Source organism: Calypte anna, chromosome 1 (genome assembly GCF_003957555.1).
Source record: "Calypte anna isolate BGI_N300 chromosome 1, bCalAnn1_v1.p, whole genome shotgun sequence".
NCBI lineage: Eukaryota > Metazoa > Chordata > Aves > Apodiformes > Trochilidae > Calypte > Calypte anna.
Genome location: NC_044244.1, coordinates 204,727 through 219,906, shown reverse-complemented (window position 1 = coordinate 219,906; position 15,180 = coordinate 204,727). Strand labels below are relative to the sequence as shown.

Sequence of the window (15,180 nt, the reverse complement as noted above, 5' to 3'; positions counted from 1 at the left end):
AAGTCCTGAACACCCCCCCAGCTCTGCAGCTCCCACTTTGTCCCCATTCCCCACTCAAAAACTCTTTTTTACTTTGAAGAAGCAGAGATTTACCATGTACTGGGGGAGGTTGTACAACATTGCTCTGTACAGGACCTCACAAGGGGTTTCTTGGACTTCCTCTTCCCCCTAGCACAGAGAAACACCAGAAACAAGGGAAAAATTATTTCAGGTCCATCCTCTTGAGCTGTGTTGGTCATCTCCATATAACCCAGCTTGAGGACTTAACGATGGCCATAGCTGCCCCAGGCCTTTCTCCACTGCTACATTTGATCAAGAGATGAAATTCTAGCAAAAAAAGAGCATCTAAGGTGTGTCCTAAGGGCTACAGAGACCAAGTGGGTTTCTGTGACACCTTGGGAACTTTCCACCCATCTGTGGAGTGATGGGGAGCAGCAACTCCTTACCAAGGACATGGGGCACTTCTCCAGCTCCTCCTCGTTCTTTATCTGCACATCTGAGATGGAAATGTACTTGTGCTGGGAAAACACAGAGAGAGAGGCAGAGCAACATCACAGCCGAAGGATGAAACCCTCAGTGATGACATTTCCTCATTTCAGGAATATCTCAGTGAGGTGAAGAGACCACAGCAGATCCATGGAGAACCTTTCCTCTGACACCTAACAAGAAGGGACCCCCTTGCTCCAACCCATCTCTGTGTTTCACCCAGAGGTTGGACAAAGTTCCCACACCTCATACCAGGGATATCCATCCCCTCCAAAGCTTTCCAGACCTTCCCTGGATGCATCAAACCAACTTCCCAAGGGAGAGGGGGAAGGAGCTCTGACTGCAAGCCCTGGTGGAGCCCAACTGTAGAGGAGCAGAAAACTGAACTGATGCTTTGGGCCAGGAGAAAGGGGATTTTCTGGCTTGTGCTTTTGCTTTCAGCTCAGTCTCTTGTCAGGAGCTGCACTTGCTGAAATTCACAGCAAGTTTCTCAGGCAGTGTCTGCTGCTGGGACTGATCCCACTCCATGGTTAGAGTTACTGCTGGAGAATGGGCTGCAGAGCCAAGGACACTGCTCAGCTCTGAGCAACATTTGGCCCTCCAAAAGGAGAAAAGGAGTCAAGAGGTCACACCTGAAACCCTCCTGTGGGGAGGAACAGACAAGAGAAATGACCAGAATTGACCAAACAGAGGATTCCATCCCATACACCTCATCCTCAGGAGAAATTGGAGGGATCCCCAGGCTCAAACCCCTTCCTGCTTCCCCTTCTTCCCCTCTCCCTCTTTGCTTCAGCATCCTGGGAGGATTCCATCCCTTCCTCTGCCTCTGCTCCTGATCCATCCCAGCCTGAATCTGTGTGCTCCTGCCTCCAGCTCCCAACTGCTCCTGAGCCCAGGATTCCAGCCTGGACTTTCCCAGGGCTGCCCTGCAGCCTCAGTGGGGATGGGAGAGTTCTTGGGGGAAAGGGGGGAGGAACCTGGGATCAATTTTCCTGTAGATTTGTATAGATTGAGTCATTTTTCCTATTTCTCATTCCTGTTCCATTCAAGCTGTGTAGTTTAGTTCCCAACCCATCAGTCTCTCTCCCTTATTCTCTCTCCTTTCTTTATCAGGCAGGGGAGGGGGATTAATAGTGAGAATCTGTTATTTGGTTTAATTGCCAGGGCAGTGTTAAACCCTGTCTGAGGAGTCTCAAACTCCTTCCAACTCCTGTCCCACAAATATGGGTGTGAGACTTGATGCCCTGCAACCCCTCTACAAGTTTTGGCCAACAATTTATGTTTTTTTTTCCCTTCCATGAGATGCCCATGGGTCTGATCCCACCTCAGAGCATCTGCTGAGTGCCAGGGAGTGGCAGGATGTGGTCAGAAAGTCTGACTGCTGCTCAGCAAGGTTTTCTGGGCTGCTTCATGCAGGTGCCATGCATGGAGCCCCCTTCTTACCTGCTTCAGTGTCTTCACACTTTCATGGATGGGTCGTGGCAGCCCTATCAGGGTCTCGGTGTCTCTGTGGGGGATGAGAGAGGGCTAGGAGGAAGAGCTGGCTTGAACACTTCCATGCCATGCAAGGTCACATAAAAGAGAGCCTGCAGCCTGATGAATCCACTGAACACATCCCCAAGGGGGTCAGGAAATGGGAGAGGAGTTGGTGGGAGCTGCCCTGGCACCCAGAAAAGCTGCACCTGAGAGGGGTGACCTCAGGGTGAAGATTTGGGGTGAAATCAGGTCCCTGCATGGTGTCAGCTTCAGCTCAGCACTGCCCCTAAAACCAACAAGGGAACCAGGCCAGGGGGACTCTGCACCCACAGCTTGATTTAGGCACAACCTGAGTCATGTTCTGTGGGTACCTTGTCCCAACTCCCTCCCACAGTGACCCCTCTGGCTTGGGCTGGGGGTCACTTATTCCAAGCTAGGTCTGATTTTTTAATAGAAAGAGGTCCCTGGAGATCAGCATCTCCTAGGATGTGTTTTTATAACACTGAGAGCCCTGCTGCAGCCCCAGGGAAATCCAGCACTGGGTCCTCATCATCCTCAGGATGCCCCAGGTTGGTTGAGGAGAGAAAAACTGAGCCCTGGGGACACCTCCCAGCAGTTCAGCAGCTCCAGGACAGATTTTGTTGGAGCTGCACAGGTAACACCACTCACTGGCCCAGTGTGAATCCGATGAATTTGTTCCTGCTGGCTTCCAGGAAATGCTCAATGTCCTTCTGTCTGATGGAGCAGCAGAGAAAGAAAAACAAGGAGAAGGTTGGAAAATGGGAGAGACACCAGATCACAGCCTGCACTGCTCAGAAAGGACAGCAAGAACCTTTCTAGGACTGATTTCCAGAGGTCTTAACAGCACCAGGTTAGAGCCACCAATGCTCTCACTGTGAACCAAAATAATTTCTGTTTGCTGTGGAGCTTCCTGGGAGCATGCAAATAATCTGAGATGAGTTCTCTGCAACCAGCACCTTTTTTTCCACCTTCTGTGTTGCCAGCACTTGCATCTTCCAGCAGCATCTGCTCACTTTGAGCAAACAAATGTTGGCCCTGCAGTCTGGCAGAGCACATGCTGCTCCAGGAGCTGCTCCATCATGTCCCACCTTGGGCATCTTTCATGAGAACTGCTCAGGCTCTCAGCCCTAGAAGAAGGACATGAACCAGGAGCCAGGGCTCTCACTGGCAGGAAGAAATCCAAGGGGATTTTCAGGCATCAGCTAAGAAAAATAACCCTCATTTGGAGCACCCTGGCACTGTCTGTGTGGAGACCCAGGGGGGAAACCTGTTCTTGCTGTGTCCCTTCAAGGAGGGGCCTGGAGGGACACACTTAACTCTCTCACTGCTCCCATGTCAAAAAAAAAGATGTATTTACTCAGGTTTTTTAAAGCCCATGGATTAAATCCATGATTTGGATCAACAGCAAAACCCTCACATAGATTACAGAGGGAAAGGGGCAGAAGTTTCCACCTTCTTTTCCTAACACTCCCTTATCTCACGTGTAGCAGAACTGCTCTTAGGAAGGGAAAGCCCCAACTTCTTCATCCTGAGATGTTTTTGTCCAACTTTTCATCTCAGAGAAAGGTCTCTGAACAAGGCTTCATCTAGCAACACAAAAGTCCCACTCAACCAGCAAGAGGCAACATCCTTAACCAGTTCCTTAAGCCTGAGGTCCACTGGTTCTAGCTGGGAAAGCTGCGCCAGCTCCCACTCACTCCAGCACAACCTTCCAGCTCCTTCCCAGCACAGCCTGGGATGTCCATGATGGGACTGTTACTGATCAAACTTGGCCACACTTGGTTTGTAAAACCTGAGGAAGAGCTCAGAGAAGCCCAGAAAGGACCAACCAAGACAAAAAAAAGAAAAGGAGTCCCCACCAAACTTGCCACAGCCTGCACTGAACCCCAGGAGGGGAAGGGCTGGGGAGCAGAGCAGTGACCCCAGAGGGTTTTACCTGACTTTGGGGGCCCAGGGGAGCCCTTTGGGGAAGGACACCTTGTCAATGGTTGGGTGCTGAGCAGGCATCATGGGGATCATTGTGTCCCTCTCCATCAGGTCCAGTTCCCCCTCAATCCCACTGTCCACATCATCATTCTCCTCTTCATCAGCTCCTCCTTCATCATTCTTGAAGGGGTCTCTCTCGTTGTAGATATCCAAACTGTCTTGTTTCACCAGGGGCTGCAGCAGGAGGGAAAAGAGGAATTCAAGTGATGCCCTGGGTTTTACTTCCCACCCAGCTGCTGGCACCAGACCTCTCCATCCTGGAAGGACCAAGCTTCCAGATGTCCCTCAGGTGAGGATTTCCTTCCCAGCTCTTGCCACCAAAGCCAGGACAAGGAACAGCCCTCTCTGTACCTCTGACCTTGCTGTTCCAGGAGGTGTCACCCATCTCCCAACTTCACTTTTGGTGCTGCCATACAGCACCTCTACCACACCAAAAAAAAAAAAAAAGCATCATCACCCTTGGACCTCAGCACAGCAACTCCACAAGAGGAGCTTGCTGGGAGCACTTTGCTCCTTGGTGCTTATCTGGCCTCTGCCATGGGATCAGGATGTGCTCCTGCTTCCTCCAGGTCAAACACATCATGGGGCTGAGCTGCTGGAACTGAAACTGGGGGATGAAAAACTGAGCCAGCAATGTGTGCTCACAGCCCAGAAACCCCCCATGTCCTGGGCTGCATCCCCAGCAGTGTGATCAGGGCCAGGGAGGGGATTGTCCCCCTCTGCTCCGCTCTGGGGAGCCCCCCCTGGGGTAAAGCTGTGTCCAGCTCTGGGGTCCCCAGCAGCAGAAGGACACGGAGCTGTTGGAGCCAGTGCAGAGGAGGCCCTGGAGCTGCTGGGAGGGCTGGAGCAGCTCTGCTCTGGAGCCAGGCTGAGAGAGTTGGGGGTGTTGAGGCTGGAGAAGAGAAGGCTGCAATGGGGAGACCTTAGAGCACCTTCCAGTGCCTGAAGGGGCTCCAGGAAAGCTGGGGAGGGACTTGGGACAAGGGCCTGGAGGGATGGGACCCTGCGAGGGGGAAGGGTTTGGAGCTGGGAGAGGGGAGATGGAGAGGAGATCTTGGGCAGGCAGGGAGGGAGGGAGGGAGAAATAGTTTGGGGTGAGGGTGCTGAGCTTTAGAACCAGGTTGCCCAGGAAAAGAGTCTCTGCCCCATCCCTGGCAGTGTTCAAAGCCAGGTTGGATGGGGCTTGGAGCAATCTGGGAGGGAGGTGTCCCTGCCCATGGCAGGGGGGTTGGAATGAGCTGAGCTTTCAGTTCTCTTCCAAGCCAACCCATTCCAGGATTCTATTTCTTGGGGAGGGAGGGAGGGAGAAATTCTTTGGGGTGAGGGTGCTGAGCCCCTGGGTGCCCAGGTTGCCCCCAGATGCTGTGGCTGCCCCATCCCTGGAGGTCTTGAAGGTTGGATGGGGCTTGGAGCCCCCTGGGCTGGGGAAGGGGTCCCTGGATTGTCCCCTTGGGACTGGAGGAGCTTTAAGGTCCCCTCCAACCCAAACCCTTCCAGGATTCCATACTCAAGGAGCATTAATTAGGGTTCCCTCATCCCTGGAAGCTTTCATGGACACCTTGGGTGGGTTTGGAGCCCCCTGGGCTGGGGGAGGGTCCCTGAGCATGGCAGGGGTTGGGACTGGATGAGCTTTAATTTAAACCATTTCCAACTTAATCCACTTAATTTAAGAAAAAACGGTTTCAAGTTTGAAGAGGGGAGATTTAGGTTAGACATTAGGAAGAAATTCTTTCATTTCTGGCCCAGGTTGCCCCCAGAAGCTGTGGCTGCCCCATCCCTGGAGGTGTTGAAGGTTGGATGGGGCTTGGAGCACCCTGGGCTGGTGGGAGGTGTCCCTGCCCATGCAGGGGGTTGGGACTGGATGAGCTTTGAGGTCCCTTCCAACCCAAACCCTTCTGGGATTCTATGATTAATGAGTCTGATCCCTGAGGAATGGCTTTGTTTCCTTATCAAACCCACAGTGGGAATTCCCTCTAGGCACAGTTTTGTACAAGAACAGCATCAACAAACATTTACCCAGTGAGGATGCCATTGCCACCTGACAGTTTGCCATCATGGCAAGAGCTGATCCTCTGCTCCTCAGGCTCTGAAACCAAATGCTAGGGAGCAGGAACAGATTGCCCAGAGAAGTTGTGGCTGCCCCATCCCTGGCAGTGTCTCAGGTCAGGTTGGATGGGGCTTGGAGCACCCTGGGCTGGTGGGAGGTGTCCCTGCCCATGCAGGGGGTTGGCACTGGATGAGCTTTGAGGTCCCTCCCGACCCAAACCATTCCCTGATCCTATGAAAGCAGAGAACAGAGGAGCACTTGGGGACATGGGGAAACCCTCCTGAGCAGAGGCTGCTCCTCGAGCTGATGGTGGAGAAGCTCCCTGGGCCCTGCCCCAGCCCCAGGAGGTCCCAGCTCTCACCCTGCGGCTGCGGTGCCCGCGCTGCTTCTGCTGCTGCTGCTGCTGCTGCTCCAGGAGCTCCAGGGAGCAGGCGGGAGGCGAAGCAGCTCTCATGCTGCTCATCACCTGGATGCTGTCCTCTGGCAGGGGGGGCAGCCCCAGCTCCTCCCTCTTCCTCATCTTCATCATCTGCAGGGCTTCAAATCCACCCAGCGTGAACTAGGGACCAAGGAGAGAGGGGAGGAAGAGAGAAGCAGAAATCCTGGTGGGACCACGAGGCTCTCCCTGGGGGGAGCAGCAGTTTTTGGGGCCATCAAACTGGAAGATTTGAGGATGAAGACACCACGGCACTGGTTTGCTCTCCAGGCTTCTCCCCACCCCATGGCCTCTGCGTGGCTCAACCCATCCCATCCCCATGCTAGAAGAAACTGGATTTTTTCAGCTTCCTGAGACATCCTAAGTGACCTCATTATGGTTGGATTGACCTGGGAGGAGCATCCAGGCTGCATTATTCCCCAGATATCAGTTTATGGGAAAAGGAAGGGTTTGCACCCACCAGAAGCACCTTCCAGAGCAGGAGCAGAACCTTCTTCATGGGGAAGTTTATGGAAAAAGGAAGGGTTTGCACCCACCAGAGCAAGAGCAGAACCTTCAAGTGTGTCAGCACTGTTCCCCAGATATCAGTTTATGGGAAAAGGAAGGGTTTGCATCCACCAGAAGCACCTTCCAGAGCAGGAGCAGAACCTTCAAGTGTGTCAGCACTGTCCCCCAGATATCAGTTTATGGAAAAAGGAAGGGTTTGCACCCACTGGAGCAAGAGCAGAACCTTCAAGTGTGTCAGCACTATTCCTCAAATGATCAGTTTATGGGAAAAGGAAGGGTTTGCACCCACCAGAAGCACCTTCCAGAGCAGGAGCAGAACCTTCTTCATGGGGAAGTGTGGAGCATGGCCACTGCAGAACTTGGTCACCATGGTAAAGAGCAGAAGAGCAAAGGGTTCTTCAGTGTGCACAGGGAAACCTGGAGGAGAGAAAGACCAGGAGCAGGTTCAGAGCAGATCCCCCATCCCTGAGGTCTCCTCACCACTACAGCACAACAAAAAGACCTCATCAGAGCACAAGGAACTCTGTGGCTCACTCAGCTCCATCCTGAAGGTCTCCCGACTCGTTTTCCACTCGGAGGGATCCGCTTCCCTCTCCACACGGATGTTCTCCACCAGCAGGTACATGACACTGAGCAGCACCCTGCAGCAGACAGTGGGGCAGGCAGGTGACACTGCCAGCCAGAGGCCACTCTGTCCCCAAAAGCCTCCACCCAAGATGCCAGGGGGAGCTGAGGCTCTACCTGAGCTCTGTGCTGTCAGCCAGGGAGATGGCTGGCTTCCTCAGGGCACTGCTGCAGGCCTGGCTGTTGCTGGGGACAAAGGGGACAAACTCAGCACCAGAGAGCAGGCAGGGGATGCTCCTCACCCCCACCCTCCAACCTCCATCAGCAGGTGGTGGAAAAACCAGAGTGGGGGAGATGCTGTGGCTGTGACACCTCCCTGGCCCTCTGTAGGAGGAGGGAGGAGAAAGGAGAGGGTGAAAGGATGAGGAGAGGGATGAAGGAGGGTGAGGAGGACAGGGGGAAAAGGTGAAGGCAAGGAGAAAGAATGAGATGAAGAAGAGGACAGGAAAAGGGGAGGGCAGTGGAGGTCCTCTCACTCAATCTCCATGTTGAGGAGCTCCAGGAAGGCTGTGAAGGTTCCCAGCTGATAGAGGAGGAAGCTGTTGTGTCGAGACCAGTACAGGACATCACCTTCATTATCACAGTCCCCAAAGACACCTGGGCAGACCCAGAGGGAGGTGCTGGTTAGGGAGGAATCGCCTTTCAACCCCACTGGACATCCTGGAGCATCCCAGGAAGGAGCTTCACTCCATGGCACAGCACCAGAAGGTTTCTCCCCAGCCCCCCATGCTGAAGCCAGGCCCAGATCCATGCCCACACCCGGGCAGGGTTGATGTGGCCCTTACCCTGTGCCAGGTAGAGGATGGCCCGTGCTACTTTGAGCCTCCTGTCCCTGTTGACCACCTCCAGCCCATCCAGCAGGTGCATGATGTAGGCTTTCTGCTGAGCCCCAGCCAGCTCCAGCCACCTCCTGCCCTGCACTGGAGAGATGAAAACCAGACAGATGCTTCCCTCAAAGGGGTCCCACCCTGACCCAGAGGTGCTGAGCCCAGAGCTGGTACCTTGAGTGTGAAAATCCTCCTCGAAGCATCTCCTGTTGGTGCTGAGCTCGGGCTCCTCGGTGTAGCTGTACAGCTCTGATGGAGAAAGGGGTCAGCAGGGACCCAGTTCCACCCTCCTCCTCGTTGCCAGATTCCCTGTGGGACCCCAAAATTCCCCTACACAACCGAGGAGCCGTGGGGCAGAGACCTCAACTTCTCCCTGAGGTCCCAAGGGCATCTTGGAGCCACCCAGGGCCACCAAATCCATCATTTTCATCCCTGTGCTCCCACATCCACAGTGCTGGAGCTCTATTTGTAATTTAAGAGGTGGGAGGGGGTTTTTTTTTCAGGACCTTTGGGAATTTTTTGTCCCAGTTAAACCAGTTTGCAGAGGGAGGGATGGCAGGAGCACCCAGGCAAGACCCTCACTGACTTCACACCCAAGAGCTCAGATGTTTAAGGACCTGCAAACAGGGGCTGGACCCAGAGGGACACCACATGCCTGCTCCTACCTAACTCCTCCTTGTCCCTATACAATTCCTATAGGTTCTGCAGTGCTGAGCAGCACTGAAAGGGCCCTGTGAGGGAGCAGGAAGGATCACTTGAAGAAAAAAACATGCTTTAGCCCAGCCAGCTCCTGCAGCTGAGCCACGCAGAGCTAAAAATAAGCCCTTTGCTGGTTGAGATCCTCTGGGGACAACAAAGTCCACGGGGCAGAAGCAGCCAGAGCCCGGGCCCAGGCCTGGCCCCATGGTGACACCCACTAAAAGGTGACACTGCCCAGCCCAGGCTGTGCCACTGGGCATGACATTTGTCCTCCCACTGCTGTCATCACACCCCAGATAATTCAGAGCACGGGGTCACCCCTGTGTCCTCACACCTCCCTGGGGAGCAAGCAGCTCTCTATTAATAAACCACTACAGCCCCAGGGATGATCCCACCCGGTATCCATCCCCCCTCCCATTGGCCCCATTATTTCCTGAGGTCTAATTTAATTTTTTTTGGTGTTGCTTTTTCCCCTCCCTCTCTCTGAACAGCAGCAGAGCTTCACCTGCTAACTCGGAGCCGTGGTTGTCGGTGTCTCCGTACTCGAACTCCAGGTTGGGACAATCCAAGGAGCCCTGCAGGGAGCAGGATGGGGTCAGGAGGCTGGAGGAGGGGGACAGGGATATTTTGGGAGGCAGGACAGCTGCCAAGCACCCTCAGCCCATCCATGAATCCATGAAAAGCTCCTCCAGCAGCAGGTTCTGCATGGATGGTCTTGACAAGGGGCTGGAGAGGGGATGTCTGCTTAAAATAGGGTGGAAATTTGGAAGGTGAGTGATAAAAAAAATAAAATAAAATATAAAAATGACATTCCTCAAATCCCAGGGAAAGCAGAGGCAGGACCCAAAGTACCAGGGTACATTTGATGGATTTCAAAGCCCTGCATAAGCTTAAAAACAAAAGTCTTGGGGGCTGGTTTGAAGCAAAGGATGGCAAATCCAACACCACCACCCCCCCTCCGGGCATCTCGGATTCAGGTTTCCAAGCCGGGTTTTGCTTTTCCCGAGCCCTCAGGGTTGCGGATTTCCCTTTCTCCTCCTCCCCTGTGGATGAGGAACTGGAGCATGAAACTTCCCCGGAGGATTTTCAGAGGGATAGGAGAAGGGAACCGCAGCCAGATTGACCCAGTGCCGGCACCGAGCTGCCCCGGGGCAGTGGGGGGGGGGAAAAGAGAGGAAAAAAAACCAGATGAATGGAGAAATCAGCTCCAATTAACATAATTCCTCATGCGGAATCCCCGCATCCCTTCCCCCGGCAGCCGGTGATGGAACCGATGCCTTGTCACGATTAATACCGATGATCCCAGAGGATGCTGAGAAGCTCCGGGGCTGAGCCTGACTTGGTCCTAAATGCTGATTATTTTCACCCAATTTTTTGGCAGTCAAGCCGAGGGTGGGGGGATGGGGTGGGTGCTAAAGCTGATGAGGAATTGGGTGAAACGCGTGCTCTGCTAAGCTGCTTGGTGAGGCTGAGCTGCTGGGAATGAAATGCAGACCCCAAATTCACGGGCAAACCCCAAAATGCACGGGCAGGGATTGGGGGAGGGAGGGGGGGGACACACACGACACACACCGTGTCCCAGCCAAGAGGGACATTTTTGGGTCAGCTCCTCAGGGAGCGTCTCAACCTGCAGCTCTCAACCTCCCCCTCTGTTCAGAGGGAGGGGGGGGGGTCCTTGGGTGGCTTTAGGGGGGCTGGGGACAGCAGTTTAGTGGGCAGGAGGGGTGAGGAGTGGCCCCCAGACCCTGGTGAAGGGGAGGAGGTTAAGGAGTAGCCAGGTGGGTGTTGGGGACCCCCCACACACACACACAACTCCCCTGCTGGCAGCTCTTGGGTCTCTGCAGACCCCCACTCCAGATGGAGAAACCCCCACCGTGGCAGGACCCCACAAACCCCCATGGCAGGGGTACACCCCTAAAACTGAACCCCTCCCCCCCTCATCTTTCATCGAGCTCTTTCCAACAACAGCCCCACAGGAACCCACAAACCTCTGCGACAGAGACCCCCAACTTCTGAGGCAGGGACACCCCCAAATCCCGGGTCAGGGAACCCCAAATCCCGGGTCAGGGAACCCCCCACAACTCCCAGGGTGTGGACCTCCTGCTCCTGGGGTAGGGACCCTTCCAGCTCCCGAGGCGGAGATCCCCCACCCCAGGGTAGGGACCCCCAAATCCCGGGGCAGAGACCCCCCCAACCCAGGGCAGGGACACCCAAATCCCGGGGCAGGAACCCCCCCTCCTCCCGCAGCAGGGACCCCATCCCCAACTCCCAGTGCGGGGACCTCCAACTCCCAGGGCGCTGGAGCCCCCCACCCCAGGGGAAGCCCCCATCTCCCGGGGCAGGGAGCCCCCAGTCCCCGGGACAGAGAACCCCCCCCTCGACTCCCGCAGAAAGTACCCCCCAACCCCGTGCCAGGGCCCCCCAAAAGCCCTCCTTATGTCCCCCCACTCCCAAGACAGTTTCCCCCAAACCCCATCTGCAGTGTCCCCTACCCCCGAGCTCCAGAAGCAGCCCCCGGGAAGGGGAGGTGGTGGAGCTGGGGAGGGTGGGATGGGGGTGACCTCAGAGCCCCCCGCCCTTACCTCCGACTCTTTCCGCTGGCTCCTAAAGAACTCCCGGCTCTTGGGCTGCGCCGGGGGCGGGGGCTGTGCCGGACGAGCCCTGCCCGGGACGGGGTTCGGGGTGGGGGGGGTCGGGATGGGGGGGGTCAGGGTGGGGGTCGGGGTCTCTCCCGCCGCCGCCTCCTCCATGCGCCGCGTCCCCTCTGCAGCGCCGGCACGTGGGGAAGCGGACACGTGCCCCGCCCCGGACACGCCCCCTCCCCTCCCATTGGTTGGATCGCCCGGTAGGCGGAGACTCAGGACACCCCCGATTCCCCCCCCCGCCCCGAGATACCGCGTCACCCCAAAACCTGTGTGTGTGTCCCCCAAGGTCCCCCCCCCGTCACCCTCGGGGCACCCCGAATCCCGTCACACCCCCCACCCCAGGGTCCCCCCGAGCCCCGAGCTCCCCCTCCCCTCTTCCGCATCGCCGGGACCCCCCGCCCCTCCCCCTTCCCTCAGTGCCTTTCTAGCCCCGCCCCCCAGCCAATAGCAGAGAGGGGGTGAGTCCTGAGTCTCCGCCTACCGGGCGAACCGACCAATGGGAGCGGAGGGGGCGTGTCCGGAGCGGCAGAGGGAACGCGGCGCATGGAGGCGGCGGCGGCGGCGGGAGAGACCCCGTCCCCGACCCCGACTCCGACCCCAGTCCCTGGCAGGGCTCGTCCGGCACAGCCCCCGCCCCCGGCGCAGCCCAAGAGCCGGGAGCTCTTTAGGAGCCAGCGGGAAGAGTCGGGGGTAAGGGCGGGGGGCTTTGAGGTCACCCCCATCCCACCCCCCAGCTCTACCACCTCCCCTTCCCGAGGGCTGCTTCTGGAGCTCGGGGGCAGGGGACGCCGCAGGTGGGTTTTGGGGGAAGCTGTCTTGGGAGCGGGGGGACCTAAGGAGGGCTTCTGGGGGGCCCTGGCACGGGAGTCGAGCGGGGGGGAGGTGGGGTGAGAGGTGTCTCTGCCCCGGGGACTGGGGGCTCCCTGCCCCGGGAGATGGGGGCTTCCCCTGGGGCGGGGGGCCCCAGCGCCCTGGGAGTTGGGGGGTGGGGTCCCTGCCCTGGTGAAGCCCCAAAGAGGCCAAGCAAAACTGTTTAGAGACTGAGTTTTGAGTCTTTAAACAGCAAAGGTCTTTATGTTCGGATCCGGGGAGCTCCCAGCTCACGCTGGACGAAGAGTTCCAAGGGTTAAGGGCAAGGGTGAGGGTATTTAGACCTTAAAAGGGGAGGTTACGTCCTCCTTACGTACCTCTTCATAAGATAGCAACATGTAATCTTAAGATAATAAGATAGCATCTTAATCTTAAGATAAGAAGATAGCAACATGTAATAAGAGGCCGAGTCTGGGCAGAGTCGTCTTTTTGGGGCTATGTCTCGGGGTCTTTGGGGGCCTTCAGATGAAGTCACGAAGTCGGGGTCGAGCTTTGGACCTTTCTTGCTTTCGATGACTTCATCCTCTCGTTCTAGAGCATCATTGGAGCCTCGCCAGAACGTTCCCCTTCTCTGGAGGTTCTGGCAGCCTCCTCCTGCAGTCTTCCGTGCAGGTGTTTGCACTCCCCCAGGGCCCAGCTCGCCTTGGCCCTGCCGAGACTTCGTCTTCTGCCGACCTCCGAGACAGAAGTGAATCCCGTTAGGGTCTGGACACGTCTCCGCTGCTTTGGTCACTTGTTTCTCCACGTAACCCTGCATTCTACTGGTTCTGAATACAAAGTCATTACCATCTCTTCCGAGTTTTCATTCTCTATCATAAAGTGAATTCACACAACCAGCTCAGCCCGATCTCCTCTCCTTCCAGGAGTTAATCCTGTCAGCATCTTTTCTCTTTTTCCCCGGGGTGGGGGGGTCTCCGCCTCGGGAGCTGGGAGGGTCCCAGCCCCAGGAGCAGGAGGTCCACACCCTGGGTGTTGTGGGGGGTTCCCTGACCCGGGATTTGGGGTTCCCTGACCCGGGATTTGGGTGGGTCCCTGCCTCAGAAGTTGGGGGTCTCTGTCGCAGAGGTTTGTGGGTTCCTGTGGGGCTGTTGTTGGAAAGAGCTCGATGAAAGATGAGGGGGGGAGGGGTTCAGTTTTAGGGGTGTACCCCTGCCGTGGGGGTTTGTGGGGTCCTGCCACGGTGGGGGTTTTCTCCATCTGGAGTGGGGGTCTGCAGAGACCCAAGAGCTGCCAGCAGGGGAGTTGTGGGGGGGGGTCCCTGTCGCCGAGGCTTGTGGGCTCCTGCGGGGCTGCTGTTGGAAGGAGCTCGGGGAAAGATGAGGGGGCTGAGTTTTCGGGGCGTCCCCCGGCCGTGTTTCCATTCCCCCCCATGCCATGCCATCCCCCTGGCTTACTCCAAGTGCCTGCTGGCAGGAGGGGCAGGGCTTCCCCGGCTCCTTCTGGCTTTCTGTCGAAAGGGTGGGACTCCAGCAGCCAGTCTCCTAGCAGGCTGTCGCTACTCCTTGTCGGTCTCTCCCCATCGCTCCTCCCGGCTCTCTGCCCCCGGGCGCGGCGAGTCCTTCACCCCCGGCAAGTGGCATCGCCCCCGGAGGCCACGCTGTCTGTCCTCCGGTGCCCCCAGCGGGCTTGAAGCCGCTGTGCAGCCCGAGGCCTGGAGAGCTATGGGCATCTCGGGGTTCCTCCTCTTCAGGGCTTCCCTGAGGGCGGCGGACACAGCCGGCGTCTCCACGTGTCACGGTTTAACACTGGCTCGGCAATTAAACCGAGTGCCAGAGGCTCCCTATTCCTCTCTCTCCCCTCCTTGATAAAGAAAGGCGAGAGAATAAGGGAGAGAGACTGATGGGTTGGGAACTAAACTACACAGCTTTAATGAAACAGGAACGATAAATAGGAAAAATGACTAAATCTGTACAAATCTACAGGAAAATTGATCCCAGGTTCCTCCCCCCTTTCCCCCAAGAACTCTCCCATCCCCACTAAGGCTGCAGTGTCCCGTCCCTGTTCTGCCGTGTCCCGTTCCTGTGCCGTGTCCCGTTCCTGTGCCGTGTCCCGTCCCTGTTCTGCCGTGTTCCGTCCCTGTCCTGCCCTGTCCCGTTCCTGTCCTGCCCTGTCCCTTTCCTGTGCCGTGTCCCGTTCCTGTCCTGCCGTGTCCCGTCCCTGTTCTGCCGTGTCCCGTTCCTGTCCTGCCCTGTCCCGTTCCTGTGCCGTGTCCCGTTCCTGTCCTGCCGTGTCCCTTTCCTGTGCCGTGTCCCGTTCCTGTGCCGTGTCCCGTTCCTGTCCTGCCGTGTCCCGTTCCTGTTCTGCCGTGTCCCGTTCCTGTGCCGTGTCCCGTTCCTTTCCTGTTTGCCCGCTCCTGCTCGCCGCGCTCCCCGCCCTCCCTGAAATCCCTCGGGGCCAAGGCTGGGGGCTGCCCCTGCTCAGCTGATTGATGACCCTCCCCGGGGACCCTCCGCCACTAAATGGCTGCAGCACCACGCTCCCGGGAGCCCTTGGAATTCTCTCTCCAAAGCCGAAATCAGCCGCTTAAATCCTGGGGGGGCTGGAAACCCCCTCCCC

The 15,180-nt window shown here is 56.9% G+C and overlaps 1 protein-coding gene across 1 annotated transcript in view; it reads right to left on the bottom strand.

Annotated features, from left to right (window-relative positions):
• The window catches only part of LOC115598703 (striatin-interacting protein 2-like), a 34,298-nt gene extending 25,697 nt beyond the window's left edge, over positions 1-8,601 (bottom strand). Inside the window, exons 1-12 of the mRNA XM_030455696.1 lie at positions 8,585-8,601; positions 8,369-8,498; positions 8,060-8,180; positions 7,701-7,769; positions 7,494-7,600; positions 7,249-7,376; positions 6,378-6,575; positions 3,920-4,143; positions 2,632-2,697; positions 1,930-1,993; positions 447-518; positions 94-168 (exon numbers count right to left, since the gene is read on the bottom strand). Of these exons, the coding sequence (XP_030311556.1) occupies positions 94-168; positions 447-518; positions 1,930-1,993; positions 2,632-2,697; positions 3,920-4,143; positions 6,378-6,575; positions 7,249-7,376; positions 7,494-7,600; positions 7,701-7,769; positions 8,060-8,180; positions 8,369-8,450 (1,206 nt within the window). The 5' untranslated portion in view covers positions 8,451-8,498; positions 8,585-8,601. The remainder of the gene's footprint in view (positions 1-93; positions 169-446; positions 519-1,929; positions 1,994-2,631; positions 2,698-3,919; positions 4,144-6,377; positions 6,576-7,248; positions 7,377-7,493; positions 7,601-7,700; positions 7,770-8,059; positions 8,181-8,368; positions 8,499-8,584) is intronic.
• Between the last annotated feature and the right edge of the window lie 6,579 nt (positions 8,602-15,180).